At 51.1% G+C, this 13,910-nt stretch overlaps 7 protein-coding genes across 7 annotated transcripts; 5 read left to right on the forward strand and 2 right to left on the reverse strand.

The window, feature by feature from the left end:
* Positions 1 to 63: 63 nt before the first annotated feature.
* Positions 64 to 3,551, reverse strand: An19g00360 (uncharacterized protein; the record flags this gene model as incomplete). The annotated part of the gene is made up of 8 exons (XM_059745945.1): positions 64 to 778; positions 889 to 1,294; positions 1,367 to 1,708; positions 1,792 to 2,088; positions 2,330 to 2,340; positions 2,599 to 2,726; positions 2,842 to 3,079; positions 3,157 to 3,551. 8 exons carry the CDS (start codon positions 3,549 to 3,551, stop codon positions 64 to 66), a joined length of 2,532 nt encoding a protein of 843 aa, XP_059605080.1.
* Positions 3,552 to 4,508: 957 nt separating this feature from the next.
* On the forward strand, positions 4,509 to 5,977 carry An19g00370 (uncharacterized protein; the record flags this gene model as incomplete). Its single annotated transcript, XM_059745946.1, has 4 exons — positions 4,509 to 5,000; positions 5,036 to 5,556; positions 5,681 to 5,804; positions 5,870 to 5,977. 4 exons carry the CDS (start codon positions 4,509 to 4,511, stop codon positions 5,975 to 5,977), a joined length of 1,245 nt encoding a protein of 414 aa, XP_059605081.1.
* Positions 5,978 to 6,598: 621 nt separating this feature from the next.
* Positions 6,599 to 8,031, forward strand: An19g00380 (uncharacterized protein; the record flags this gene model as incomplete). Its single annotated transcript, XM_059745947.1, has 2 exons — positions 6,599 to 7,027; positions 7,084 to 8,031. 2 exons carry the CDS (start codon positions 6,599 to 6,601, stop codon positions 8,029 to 8,031), a joined length of 1,377 nt encoding a protein of 458 aa, XP_059605082.1.
* Positions 8,032 to 8,707: 676 nt separating this feature from the next.
* Positions 8,708 to 9,576, forward strand: An19g00390 (uncharacterized protein; the record flags this gene model as incomplete). The annotated part of the gene is made up of 2 exons (XM_059745948.1): positions 8,708 to 9,267; positions 9,321 to 9,576. The coding sequence occupies 2 exons, from the start codon at positions 8,708 to 8,710 to the stop codon at positions 9,574 to 9,576; spliced, it is 816 nt and encodes a 271-aa protein (XP_059605083.1).
* Positions 9,577 to 9,970: 394 nt separating this feature from the next.
* An19g00400 (uncharacterized protein) lies at positions 9,971 to 10,798 on the forward strand (the record flags this gene model as incomplete). The annotated part of the gene is made up of 3 exons (XM_059745949.1): positions 9,971 to 10,050; positions 10,118 to 10,326; positions 10,383 to 10,798. The coding sequence occupies 3 exons, from the start codon at positions 9,971 to 9,973 to the stop codon at positions 10,796 to 10,798; spliced, it is 705 nt and encodes a 234-aa protein (XP_059605084.1).
* A 421-nt stretch (positions 10,799 to 11,219) lies between these two features.
* Positions 11,220 to 11,786, reverse strand: An19g00410 (uncharacterized protein; the record flags this gene model as incomplete). The annotated part of the gene is made up of 1 exon (XM_059745950.1): positions 11,220 to 11,786. One exon carries the CDS (start codon positions 11,784 to 11,786, stop codon positions 11,220 to 11,222), a length of 567 nt encoding a protein of 188 aa, XP_059605085.1.
* A 338-nt stretch (positions 11,787 to 12,124) lies between these two features.
* On the forward strand, positions 12,125 to 13,724 carry An19g00420 (uncharacterized protein; the record flags this gene model as incomplete). The annotated part of the gene is made up of 2 exons (XM_059745951.1): positions 12,125 to 12,388; positions 12,447 to 13,724. 2 exons carry the CDS (start codon positions 12,125 to 12,127, stop codon positions 13,722 to 13,724), a joined length of 1,542 nt encoding a protein of 513 aa, XP_059605086.1.
* Positions 13,725 to 13,910: the final 186 nt, after the last annotated feature.

The following is a 13,910-nucleotide window of genomic DNA, read 5'->3' on the forward strand; positions in this document are numbered from 1 at the left end:
GTTTGTTCCTTATATCCATTTTCGAACCCCAAAAAATACTAGCTCACATAAATCGTAACACCTCTAACAGGTGATTAATTTCGAAGAAGACGTCTGATCAACAAATGTCTCCGCCCCCGGCTCCAGATTGGCAAACAACTTATCAAAGATCTCTTTTCCTCCTTTATCATGCACAAGTCCGATCCAAATGAAAGAAGAGAGAATGGCCCGCATCTCCTCCCACGAGCGAACTCGACAGCTCCCCAGGTAATACAGCAGCCAGTGCCGGAAATTCCGCCTGACGGCAGGTAAAAACACCACAAGACCACCGACGGTTAACAGCCAGATCCACAGTTGCGGGGACACATCATCTCGCTTGGCTAAACCATTGAGACAGCGCTGGTACGAGGCAGCCAGGTGGACGTACGGAGTGGGGTCGCTGCGGAACTGCAGGAAGATGTCGAATCCGTAGCTGAGTAAAGCTAGACGAATCGCCTCGTCACGGGACCCGGGATCAAAGCTCATGTGTAACAGAGGGTACATGACGGAGGCCATTGTCTTCATGAAATCGGTCTCGGGGATCATGCCGTTCATCTTGGTGGTCAGGTTGACCTGGGCACAGAATCCCTGCATAATGTGCCAGATCCGAGCGAGACCGGGGTCAAGCTCCCGGACGAACGACGGGTCGGGACGAGAGCGCGCCGTGAAGCACAGCTCAGATGGGACGAAGATGTCGAGATCACGGTTCTCGAAAAACGCGGGTTTGTCTCCACTGTGGATCGCTAGTCCCACATCGCATCTGATCACAGGGTTAGGTTGCAAGCAACTATGTAGTCTAATACGAAAGGGGAATATAATATCCCGGCAAGGAAAGTAGTAGGAAAGTAACGGACAGGGGAAAGGACCCACCGGATAAGATCGATAACCAGTTTGTTATTGGATGTGAACGCCCCCAAGCCCCCGCGCAGACGGACCATCTTGCGGAGACCCTGGGTGTGATGTTGTACGGCAGCATAATCACTCACGATATGCGCGTGCAGGATGAGAATAATGACGACCATTACGGTTGCATTGGACACGCGAACCTGCTCGTCTTCGAGCCGGTTGCGTAACAGGCGGATGGCTTTCCCCAGATGAGGGGATTGGGCCGCATCGGGACCCTTGTAGATCCCAAAGTATGACTGGGTAGTGATGACCATGGCGTTGAGATAGGCCGCATCTAGTGACAACATGTCAAGAATCCAGGATCGACTAGACTTGTTGAATACGATGCATACGGCAAGGGGGTAGAACTCCATCTTTGCCCGGTCGGTGACTATGGAGGTTTACTCTTTTAGTGGGCCCCATCGAATCACCGGCAGGTGGGAATCAGGGACGCGGCACCTACAGCGAAGAATAGTGGCTAGGGCTGCTGGGCTGGTGGTGTCATCAGCCAGCCGGATGAGGGACATGTCGTTGCCGACTCTGCGGGGAAGATCTAACGGCAAGCGGGTGGCTGGCACTTGTGCCGCAGGCGATGTGGATGATGAACCCGCCCCATCGGCAGGAGGAGCCGAAGTATCGTCTGTGCTCGTGTCCGCCGGTGTCGATGGATCGGCTTCTGCTTGGCGATAGCGGGATTTGCCACGGTTTTTGCCAATCATGACATGGCTGCGAATGAGTTTGCGGGTACGGGGATCGACCTTCTTGGTGCCGGTGGAGACGATGAAGGGCATGTCCGCCATGGCGACTATAGTACGGAAGAGGTAAGAGAGGCATTCATTGGGCTACAGAAGAAGCGAGGAAAACTTGGTATGGAGACGACGCACATACCAGACTGCTTGGAGGGCGACATAGTGGCGATCGAGCCCCAGACTAGGGACAAATGGCGTCCTGCGCACTGTCCCAGACCAGTGGGATAGATCTCACGAGGATGTCGGGCAGGTGCTTGGACGAAGCTACACGAATGGGATGGACGAGTATTTGAGATTGCTGGCTGAAAAGGGCAAGCAATCCGGGGGCACTCGGGAGAGTCAGGAGATATAAGAGACGGCCATGTCGGAGGGAGCTGCAGTTGCTGCTCGCACGTCCTTCCTTTCGCTGGTTGGCTCGGATGGTCTCCGCTGTCACCTGTTGCCCGTGCTATAGTCTAATTGGCGGATATGCTACAGGTGGGCCTGACATTGTTGCCTCTATTGAGTTTAGCGTGGTGAGCATGTGATGCATCTGGGGCAATTAACTGAATCGGGAAATATCACTTATTTCACCGCTATCTGGCTATCTACAACACTACAAAAGATCATGGTGAACAGCAAGTACGGAGTAGTCGCTCACTTTCACCTCACACTTTATAGTAACTCCTACCCATTACCGTGATCCCAGCTACAATGCGGTAAATGCCGCCAGAATCCCTGAAATAGCACGTGCTGGTCCCTGATAGTCCTCGTCCATGTCGCCCGCAACGACTATGTGTTCGACATCGTGCCTCGCTTTTGGGCCTCCAGTCTCTCTGCCTCCTCTATGATTCTGTCAAACACTGCGTCAATTAGCTTGTATGTACGCTGCGGCAACTTTTCACCCTCGATGGCTAGAGGAGCCCGTGTGTCCCCGCAAGGAACACTATAGATCCACCGTACGAACAATACATAGTTCTCGCGACAATTCTTGGTAAAATCGAGAAATTTGCTCTTGGAGATGTAAAGATGTTGTCCGTCATGATATGCCTGTAGGATTCGCGCTTGGGAGCGGAAGATGGAAATGACCATGACCTGTGTCAAAAAGCGTTGCATTAGCAGGGATTGGTGGCAGGTAATAACAAATGACTGATTTTGTCCGGTGTAATCCAGAGATTGCATGCGTTCCAATATAATGGAATGAGCTTACCGGAAATGTGCGATGTTCGATATAGTCAAACTGATTCAGACGCCAACGCATGTATCCGACAATGGGCAGCACTTCACTCCGACGCAGGGGTTCTTCCGGGTCGGCATAATGGTACATTCGGAAACTGCAGTGGGAGATGCCTAAAGACTCCGCTTCCATATCTCCTCGTGTTTGCCATTGGTAGGGGAAATTGGGAGCGTGCTCACCGGTAGCGATACTGGGGCTTTCATGGTAGCACCTGCAAGAACGACGCGGGAAGTAATATGAGCAAATACGTTCTCTATCGTCATCACACCGCCTGGGGTCGGTACTTACTTTCGTTGGACCCAAATTTGCTCCTTGTCTTCTTCAAGCCATGCACTCCAGACGGCATTGGAGACGCTTTGAAGAGTCTGGTCCACACGGCGTGGCTCGACGCTGTATCCCTCATGCCATTCTAAGAATTGTACCTCGTCCCAGTCGATCTTGGGTAGGTCTGATTTGGGAAGGGGCCTGTAAAACGACTGGTGGTCATCAGAACACGCGCCTTCGAGGTTAAGCTCGGATAATTTGATACCCAGCAACTCCAAGTCGCGGCCGGCCAATGTCGAGTGGCTTAGTTCCTTGGTTGCCGTGAAAATGCGTCTGAGGTGACGAGATACGACATTGGTCTGTGCTACCCGGAGTTGAGCATCCTGACGAAAGCTCTCGAAAGTGTCTCTGAAGCCCATGTTTATGGTATATGAAGCCAGCGAAAAGAGATTGGTGCGCGTTAAAGTCGACCTTGGGTACGGATGATGATGATGCAGGGGTTCCTAGATGGCTGAAGATCACGTGGCGAAGGTCGACAAGGGTACTGGAATATGAACAGGGGAGTCTCGATGTTGATTGTGAGATAATAGGAGCTTTAATTAGAGACGGGGAAACCTGGGAGAAAAGATGGTGTTGGGAAGGGGCACTAGTACTAGGAGATCGACCTTAAGTACTAGTACTATTGTTCCCAGCCTACCGTCCAGACAACCAATAAGAGCAATCAAGGACATAGCCCGGTGCTGGACTTTAACTCACCACTACTTACAGGAATGCAATTGCTACTATGACATTTTATTTGTCCAAGTGAATACCGATGTACTTCACCAAGGCGCGAGATAAACTGTTCTTGGCATTAACTAGCTGTCGTCCCCTTCACAGGCACCCATGCTCCCTATTGAAGTACTTGATGACTGCCAGGAATTCCCTGGAATTCCGCTGCCCAGGGCTTGGGTCCAAATGTGAATATTTTACCATTTTTTTTCAGGTAGGAGGGCAGAACTCCTGGTCTACTGGTAGCATTAACCATCCCCATGGCTGATCCCATCTTGCACCACAAGGCGTCCCCCTTTTCATTCAATTCAAGGAGGTGCTGTGACTATACCAGGGTCTCTTTCACCGATCATATGCTGTCACCAGGACACAGCACTAGCATGTCACTGCTGCAGAATATTCATCTCCTGCAAATATTAACTCCACCGTAGGCAGTACTTATGAGAGAGGCGAAGATGGAGGAATCGAGCATCATTCTGTCCAACCCGAGGCTCATCTTGGACCAGCTTTCTTTTCTTCATATCACCTTACCTGAAGAGCATGGGCATTATACTATCTATTTCACTCTAACCAGAACCCTTTTCCCACTATTAGAGGAAGTAGAGATGTCCGATCTTCCACTACCTGTTAAGATTGACAGTAAAAGGCAATGGCGTACTTTGGCCAAGAAGAACAATGTGGAAGGAGTCAATATATATAATCTGGAGGACTACGATTCTGGATCCAAGATCAACGACCCGCAATATCTTTCCTTGCGTGCCTTATGGAAATTCCGGCCTATTAATGAGTTCAAACCCTGCGAATGGGGTATCTTGGGCGTGGAAGAAGCTCGGGCCTCGCTGATGAAGCTGGAGCATTGGGCAGATTTTCTTCAGGCAATCCCTCTGGAGGTCTCTGTCGAGGAAATTCTCCCCATTAAGCATAGCCTCGGCAAATTTGAGCTCATCTGGTATTATGGACAGCTCATTTGCTGCGCCCCGAGCGCGCCAGATACCGAGGAAAACCTCGATTTCACCCCATTGTCGAAGAGGTTGAGAGAGCGGAAATTGAAGTCGCACGGCAGAGAAACTTCTGAGCAAACACCGACGCATCGAGTCGTCTGACAGAGCGGCTTATGAGGCTTGAGGCGCAGAGACAGGAGCAAGGGGACAAACTACGGGAGCAAAAACCTACAGACCAGAGCTGTATTGACGCGCCCTTGTCAAAGCTTAGCCCGGAAGGACAGGGGAGTCAATTTCCAGGAACTCCGTCGACCGATCTTGACCCGGATACTCCGGCCGATGACCAAAAGGGGGATCCGAGCTATAAGGAGCAAAGAAGATTTCCCCGGGTTTCTGACGAGGATTTAGTCAATCTTTACCTGCTTGCCCTGGCGAGCGTGGTGACCCTCTCAGTGGAAGGCGTCAATGCACACTGGTCTCCGGAGCGAAAGGGGTTCAAAGTGTGCGATGAGAATGGGGAGAAGTTATACGAGGCGCGCATAGACGGTCATCTTTTCTTGTCGAATAGTCGGGAGACGAAGGTCATCGTAGAAGTCAAGCCAGTGATGCAAGACGAATCCCCGCGGGTTATGATGCAAGAGACCGCTCAAATGGCGGCGTGGATTCACGCCGATCGAGATGTGATCCAGGAGGATACTCGGGTAGAGCAAAGGTTAGTTATCCCTCCTATTATCCATGTATTCAGAAGACCCTTACCCAAGGGGAGGGAGAATGTGAATCCGGCAGCTAAGCATCTGGCTCCATAGGTTCCGCCGCCTACTTTGGTCGATGAATAGACACGAGATATACCTTATTGTTGCAGAATACACGGCTGATTGTGTTGATTACTTGACCAATCCAGGTCGCGAATCGGCCTGCAAATCATTTTTAACAATGAATCAGTTTGGACCCTGGGAGATTGTAAGCTCGTCCCACGTTGCAGATATAGCGGCTTTATTGTTGGCGGTTACATTACAGTTCAGCAGGGGTATACCACTCTTTTAGACCTCCTGCGGTTCTCGGATATCGACAGGCATCGTTATTTTTCACAGAACGAGCCGCAGCAGCTGTCATTCAGATCGCATGAGCGATAATTATATCACATTTCTATCCCCACTGTCGACCGTTCATTGCGCCCTTGATCCTTGGCCTGGTACCCAGACCATCTCACAAACAGCCCCCCACCAGATACAAATCCAACTGTCTCGTTCCGGGGGAAATAGGACACTTATGGTAGTGGTCTATAGTGCTACATCACCATGGAAGGGTAGTCACCCCAGGCCGGCCAATGGTGGAAATACACCGATGACAAACACTGTATAGAAGTGAAGTGTCGCTTTCTTTTTCTTAAACCCTATCTTAAACAGCCAGAACCCCGGAAGACACTTCTTGTGTGATTACAAATGTGGAGCAGCTCAACAGCGCAACTGTGTCGGGCCCATTAGCAAACAAGATTTCCACCAATTGATCAAACTACCATCTCGAACTGAGCTGCGAAACACCTCCACCCAGCCGATGCTGCAAACCGCACCAAATCCACGATGTGCGGGGTAAGATGTGGCCCGCTGCGGGTTCCGAGAAGTCAAAGAAGGAATAGGCGCCCATAACCATCCCTGCCACGCTATAACCTTAAATGGCTGCCCCTCGCTCACTGTACTTGGGTTCAGCCACAGTTTCACCCTCCTAACTTTTGTTTTACGCACATCCAGCACATTATGGACATCATCTGGCGAGATTCGGCTGAACCAGCCGTGTACGAAGAGGCTCGCGTAGGTCGTGTATTCAATCACCGTCGTCCCCAACGCTTTCCTTTGGCAGTTGTCAAGGCTACCAGCACGAGCGACATTATTAAAGCTGTGAAGCTAGCCGCCGAAAAGAAGTGTCGCGTTGCTATTCGCTCGGGAGGGCATTCATGGGCAGCATGGAGTGTCCGCGATGAATCCATCCTCATTGACCTGGGGAACTACAAGCACCTGGAAGTGGATGCGGAAAATCGCATCGCAAAAGCCACTCCTAGTATGACAGGGAAAGAGCTCAATGGAACCCTGATCAAGGAATATGGCTTGATGTTTCCGGGAGGTCACTGTCCCGATGTCGGCCTGGGTGGGTTCTTGCTACAAGGCGGAATGGGATGGAACTGTCGGGTCAGTTACTATGCTCCCACCATACATTTCGGCTGGCTAATGGGTAACTCCGACAGAACTGGGGTTGGGCGTGTGAACGAGTTCAAGCAGTAGATGTAGTGACAGCCACAGGCGAGCTGCTGCACTGCAACGCTACCCAGAACCGCGAGCTCTACTGGGCTGCTAGAGGGGCTGGTCCAGGGTTCCCCGGTGTGGTAACGCAGTATCATTTGGAGCTGATCCCATACCCCAAGGACGGATTCCGCTCGTCTGGCTACGTCTACCCTATCCGACAGTATCGACAAGTCTTTGACTGGCTCCTGTCTATCACCCCTGGCTTCGACGAGGACACTGAAATTGCCGCCGTGGCCGCGTACCCCGAGGGCATTGATGAGCACTGCTTCTTCGTGTTATTTGTCGCCATGAAGTCAACCCCTGAAGAAGCCGAAAAGGCTTTACTGCCAGCGCAGATTACAAGGCCAGCCGGGGCGATCCAGGAGTGGTTCTGCCAGGTGGATAGCCTGGAAAATCAGTACTCTAAGCAAGCCAAAGCTAACCCAGAGAGACACCGGTACTGCGCCGAGAATGCCTACATTCGGAATGACGCCGATGTCCCCACCGTGCTGGAGGAAGCATTTACGACACTGCCCCACAAGAAGGCCTTTGCCCTCTGGTACGCCATGTACCCCTGTAGCCGTCGGAAACTGCCCGACATGGCCTTGAGTATGCAGTCAGACCATTACTTTGCACTCTACACTGTGTGGGAGGAGGAGAAGGACGATGACAGATGTCAAGCGTGGGTGGCTGATGTTATGAAGAGAGTCCAGCGACATGGGGTCGGGTCTTATCTGGGAGATGCGGACTTTCAGGTGCGAAAAACGAGGTACTGGGCGGATGACAATGCTCGACGCTTGATGGACATCCGTCGCAAATGGGATCCTCAGGGGCGTATCTGTGGGTATCTGGACCAGGGTGATCAATCTGGAACGAGAGGGCTGGATAATGCCAAGGAGATCAAGTTGTGAGTGGTTGTTTGTTAGCCGGATAAATATTTATGAGGACTGTTTCGTGGTTTGGAATACTTAGTTTCAGTGATTGGCGCTCGAGAAATGAGATCCTGTATATAAAACGAACAGCCTTACATGTATCTATACTCCCTACTGAGTTGATTATCCACTGCGACGTAGTCTCAAGCAATACTGCTGGAGCAGACCGGGCTGTGGAGACATGGTGTTAAGAGTCTCGCTCGGTGGAATATCCAACTTGCCAGGCGTAGAAAGCTCACCAGTATACGAGGTCATGGATGACCCATTCAGCCCCATCCTAATTCTACATTAATCAATGTAATAGTGAGATAGCTAATCAGTTAGAGTCTGCTTTCCCTCCATCTACCGTGTTCTGTCTCTCACGTGGAATACTGTAAGCGTCAACCACGTTAAACGCAGCTGTTGGCGACTTCTACCATTCATACCTTTCCTCCATCATCGATATCCAAGAAACCAAATGTCCCCCTGTTTTTCAAGGCAGTCCGGTCAGTCCACATCGGGTTGTGGAGAGCAAAAGCGAGAAGTTGCGGGAGTCGGGAGAGACACTCGGATAGCGGGGCAGTGATGAATCTCCAAGCGCCGGGAAGCTGAGCCGAACCGATCATATATGGCACTCGGCAGGAACACAGTTGCAACAGATTATATCCCACTCATCATGTCTCCTGTTCATCGGCTCGACCAAATCAGCAAACACATCTCGCCCAAGATGGTAGAGCAAACTCTTTCCAATAAGGTCGCTATCGTCAGCGGCTCGTCGTCGGGGATTGGTGCCGCCATTGTGCGGGAACTCTCTGCTCGTGGAGCGAGCACAGTTGTCAATTATCCATTCCCCGGTTTAAAAGCTGAAGCAGATGCCCTGGTGGCTTCTTTGCCATCGCCCTCGGTCGCTGTCGAAGCAGATATGGGCTCAGTGTCTGCTCCACAAGCGCTGGTCGATGCTGCTGTATCGAACTGGGGTCGAGTCGATATCGTGATCAATTGTGTCGCACTAGCAGTGAACAAACCATTTGAAGAGCAAACTCTTGATGACTGGGACAGGCTGGTCAATATCAATGGACGCGGGACGTTCTTATTGACTCAGGCCAGCTTGAAGCACCTCACGAAGAACACGGGGAGAATTGTCAATATTGTGAGCATTTCGGCACGAGGGCCGCCGCCCAATCAAACCATCTATGCGGGTACCAAGGGGATGGTTGACTCATTTACTAAGTGCTGGTACGTCTCAGTCTTCTGTAGATATGAAGGGATTGGTTTCTAAATTCAGGCAGGGCCAAGGAGCTTCCACCCAAGTATGGCTGTACCGTCAACGCGGTCAGTCCGGGCCCGACCAAGACCGAAGGCTTCGCAGCAGCAGGCGAGGAGCAGATGAAGATTCTGCAGCCCATCATCGATCAGACACCGGTTGCTCCTCGTATGGCTGAGCCGGATGAGATTGCGTATGCCGTAGGGTTTCTTTGCGAAGAGAGGTCGAGGTGGATTAATGGGGCACATATTGTTGCATCTGGGGGACTTTTTATTGATTAGCTTATGCGATGAGCACTTGAGAGATGGAAACAGTTACCTGATTCAGCCTTCCATGGATGCGCAAAGCAGTGCCTGTGTCTTGCTTCTAGCGCTTTGGTTAACAAGTATTGCGTTAACTAGCACCTGTATAAGCATACCGATGACTCTATATGTCATCCAACTAATCGTTTTCGGGCGACGAAAATCCAAGAGATGATTCCATAATCGTTAATGTACGGGCGTCCTTGAATATGATCACGGCTGCCACATCCGCGCTGTGAACGTTCGAGATGCTTCGCACTGGCCCCAGCCAGGCCGCAATTATCTGTCATAGCAGCATGCAACAAACATGCACAGTCACAAATATACAAATTTACAAATGTCTGAAGTAATGTGCATTGTGCATTCCAGGGCAATGAGGCACGTGGAAGCGAGCGCCAAAGAGGAAACTCACATTCACGCGCAGTCGCTTAACTCGAGTCTTGACCTTAGCGCGTTTAGTATATCCTCATGCTTGCTCTGTTGACGCGAGATCTGTCATTGATACTTTCTTCACCTCCAGTCTCTTCACCATCTACATACTTTTCACTCGTTCATCGTTCAAGCGTCAGCATCCAAGCGTCAAGTCTCTTCGTCGTCGTTCAGCAAAAATGCCTACCAACTTCAACGTTGATAGAGCGATGGCGGTGATCCGCAACGAGCATAGAAAGCTCCTCACTCTCACCTTCACCAACCACTTCATCTATTCGGGCCAGTTCCTCCCCAAGCGTGGTAAGCCATCGTCTCCTGTATCTAGAACTCAACGCAATGCGATACTAACCCACCAGATGCCGCCCACCCACCTCGTATGTCGTTCCCTCGCCTCAAGAGCAATGGAACCTACATGATCGTGTGCCTCGACCTCGACGCCCCATACCCCTCGTGCCGCATCCTCGGCCCCAAGTGCCTCTGGATCCAGTCCGGTCTGGAGCCAATCGTGAGCGAAAGTGGTCACTTCTTCCTCAGAGTGGCAGCCCCTTTCATCGCCAACTACGTTGGACCTAATCCCCTTCCTGGAAGTTCGCCGCACCGCATTCTTTTCATTCTCTATGAACAGCCTGCTGGATTCGAAGTCACTCGATCCTCTCCCACTGGTGGCAAGAAGATGGGAGTCTGGTCTCGCATGCGTTTCGATCTTGACGGCTGGGCTAGAGAGATTGGTCTTGGCCCTGTGGTCGGAGCTAATTATTTCGTCAGCAAGTGACTGTCGACTGTTTTCTGTGATTGCGTCGTTCGTATCTGAGCTGTTTTAATTGCAGCATCAGACAAACTGATGGCTTTATTGTGGTGGATGAGTGAAATCTAGCGGTCCGCATGTATATTTTAGCATATGGTTGTGGTGTTGCGGCGTTTACTTTGAAGTTGCTTGCTTGACTCGCACATAAGATGGTAGTTTTGCTGTGTTGAAGTGGTGGAATCGGACCTCTATGTATATTTTACGATGTGATGATGACGCTAAGCATCTGTCAGACAGACTGTTGTGAACAGCAAATAAAGTAATGTTTAATTAAAAACGGCTCTGATCACCAGTAGTTCAGCTTTAAATGACAACATAGACAGACTACCAGTTCGAAATCACATCCACTGCAGTACAGACAACCATACTCACTAAATCTAAGAGGAAATCACCTCGCAATCTCATCCACCCATTCTTTCGAACACACAACGCGCCCCTGACGCGTAAAGACCTTCTCCATCAGAACCCGATGCACCTCGGAATCCCGATCCATACACACATCCTCCAGAACAGTCACATTGTAATCGAGATCCGCGGCCGCGCGAACCGTCGACAGAACAGCTCCACTAGTAATAAGTCCTCCTACCACCATCTCGGTAATACCCTTCGAACGCAGGATAAGATCCAGCTCAGTGCCAGTAAAGGCCGAGACACGATGTTTGGTTACAATAGGCTCTTCCTCACGGCGCGACACAGCGGGATGAACCTGGGTAGACTCATCGTGGGTCAGGAAAGCCCCCATTTCCTTGGCCCTACCCACATTAGGATTTCGGGGATGGCATTCTGGATAGCCAGGACGGAAGGCCGTTACCACATGGATGATGTTGATTTGGGCGTTGCGGGCAGCTTGTGCGACGGATGATAGAGTTTGGAGGTATTGGGTGGTGTTCTCGAGACGGTTGACGACGCCGTTCTGCACGTCGAGGAGGAGGAGGGCTAGTCTTTTGGTGGCCATGATGGTAGACTTGCTTGACTTATTTTCACGAGAAGAGTAATTTGATGATTGTCTGAAGTTGACAATGACCAGTTGCTGGGTGTACTTGGACATTTTATGCTTGCTGGGACTACCCGGTAACGGGCTGAATAGCTGGAGTTCTATTCTCTGATTGGACAAGAGGCCCGTTTCCGGGATAGAAAGCCGGTACCGGGATCTAGTCCTCGAGCTTTCACAATAACAGACCGTAGCATTATTCTTTTTTTGCTCCGTTCTCCTTACTTTTCCTACGTTTGATGGTATTCTGCTTGTAGACTTGAGTCTAAAAAGAGCCTCTGCAAAGACGTCAAGTGTTCAATATGAACGGCAATCCATCCTCTTCATCAGCTACAGAGACAAACGCCGCCGATCTAGAAAAAGAGCCGAACCAAGATGCACCACCTAGGCTGGAGGTATTTTCAGTCTTCACAGTCAACCAGAAGAGAGCCATGGTGGCGACCGGCTCAATGGCGAGCTTTTTCTCGCCTTTGTCTTCAAGCATCTACTTCCCTGCCATGGACACGATCGCAACAGCGCTGAATGTCTCCACATCCAAGATTGATTTGACTGTCACGACCTACCTCGTGAGTCTAGAGTCCCTTTTACAGGTTCAGTAACTGATGATGTACTTTTTATTCCCAGATAATGCAAGGCATAGCTCCCATGTTGATCGCCGGATTCTCAGACACAGCCGGCAGACGTCCCGCCTACATAATCTGCTTCACCGTCTATATCGCCGCCAACCTGGGCCTCGGCATCCAGAACGACTACGGTTCGCTACTCGGTCTGCGATGCCTCCAAAGTGCAGGAAGCAGCGGCACCGTGGCCCTGGCCAACGGCCTCGTTGGAGACCTAGTAACATCAGCGGAACGCGGTACATACATCGCCTTCGCTTCGCTTGGGAGCATGCTCGGCCCCTCTCTGTCGCCCATCATCGGCGGACTCCTCAGCCAATATCTCAACTGGCACTGGATATTTTGGTTCCTTCTCATCTTCTCGGGTGCCTTCTTCCTCCCTCTATTACTCTTCCTCCCGGAGACCTGCCGCAAAGTCGTAGCCGATGGCTCTGTCCCACCCCCCACACTAAACAAAAATATAAGCGACACACTCCGGCACCGCAACCGAAAAGCCAAAGGCCTCGCTGTGGAGGAAAGCAAACTCGCCGAAGTGCGCAAGAACTACGCCTTCCGGTGCCCATCACCAATGTCCACACTGAAGGTTACCGCCGACCTAGAAACCGGCGTCATTCTCCTGGCCACAGGGCTAAACTTCGCATGCTTCTACGCCGTAATGACCGGAGCGACCACCTCATTCCACAACATCTACCACCTCAACGACATCGATACAGGCCTAATGTATATCCCCATCGGGGCTGGCGGCATCGTATCAGCATTCACCACGGGCCGTCTAATGGACTGGAACTACCGACGCCATGCCGCGCAGGCCGGACTACCTGTTATCCGGAACGTGCGACAGGACCTCACGAACTTTAATATTGAAAAGGTGAGGCTGCAAGTCGGCCTACCGATGTACTACGCATGCATAGCGTCCATGATCGCATACGGCTGGGTCCTCGGCCACAAGGTGAATCTGGCTGCGCCGGTAATCCTACTCTTCATCTGTGGATGGAGCCTCAATGCTACATCGCAGGTCTTGAATGCAATTCTTGTTGATCTGTGGCCTGGTCGGTCAGCTGCTGCGACGGCAGCGAGTAATTTGTTTCGCTGTGAGTTGGGAGCTGCAGCTTCGGCGGCGATTACGCCTATGAGTGAGGCCATGGGCCAGGGGTGGGCGTATACGACACTGGGGTTGATTGCGGTGGTTGTGTCGCCGAGTTTGTGGGTGGTTATGGAGAGGGGGATTAAGTGGAGGCAGAGGAGGTTGAGGAGAGAGCGGGAACGGGCAGCCAGAAATCAGTAGCGTGAGGTTGATGTAGAATGAACGGAATGAGTAGTGTCACCAAATGTAGGATATGTTTTGAAATAGGGGCATAGTTTTTCAAAATTGCATGTTAGATAGTATGGACAAAAGCGTATGTTTACTCCTTTATTGTGGAATTCATCGTGATATGTGGCTCTGTATATTTACTGTAGAGCTACGTAGGCA

The sequence above is a fragment of the Aspergillus niger genome (genome assembly GCF_000002855.4).
Source record: "Aspergillus niger supercontig An19".
Taxonomy (NCBI): domain Eukaryota; kingdom Fungi; phylum Ascomycota; class Eurotiomycetes; order Eurotiales; family Aspergillaceae; genus Aspergillus; species Aspergillus niger.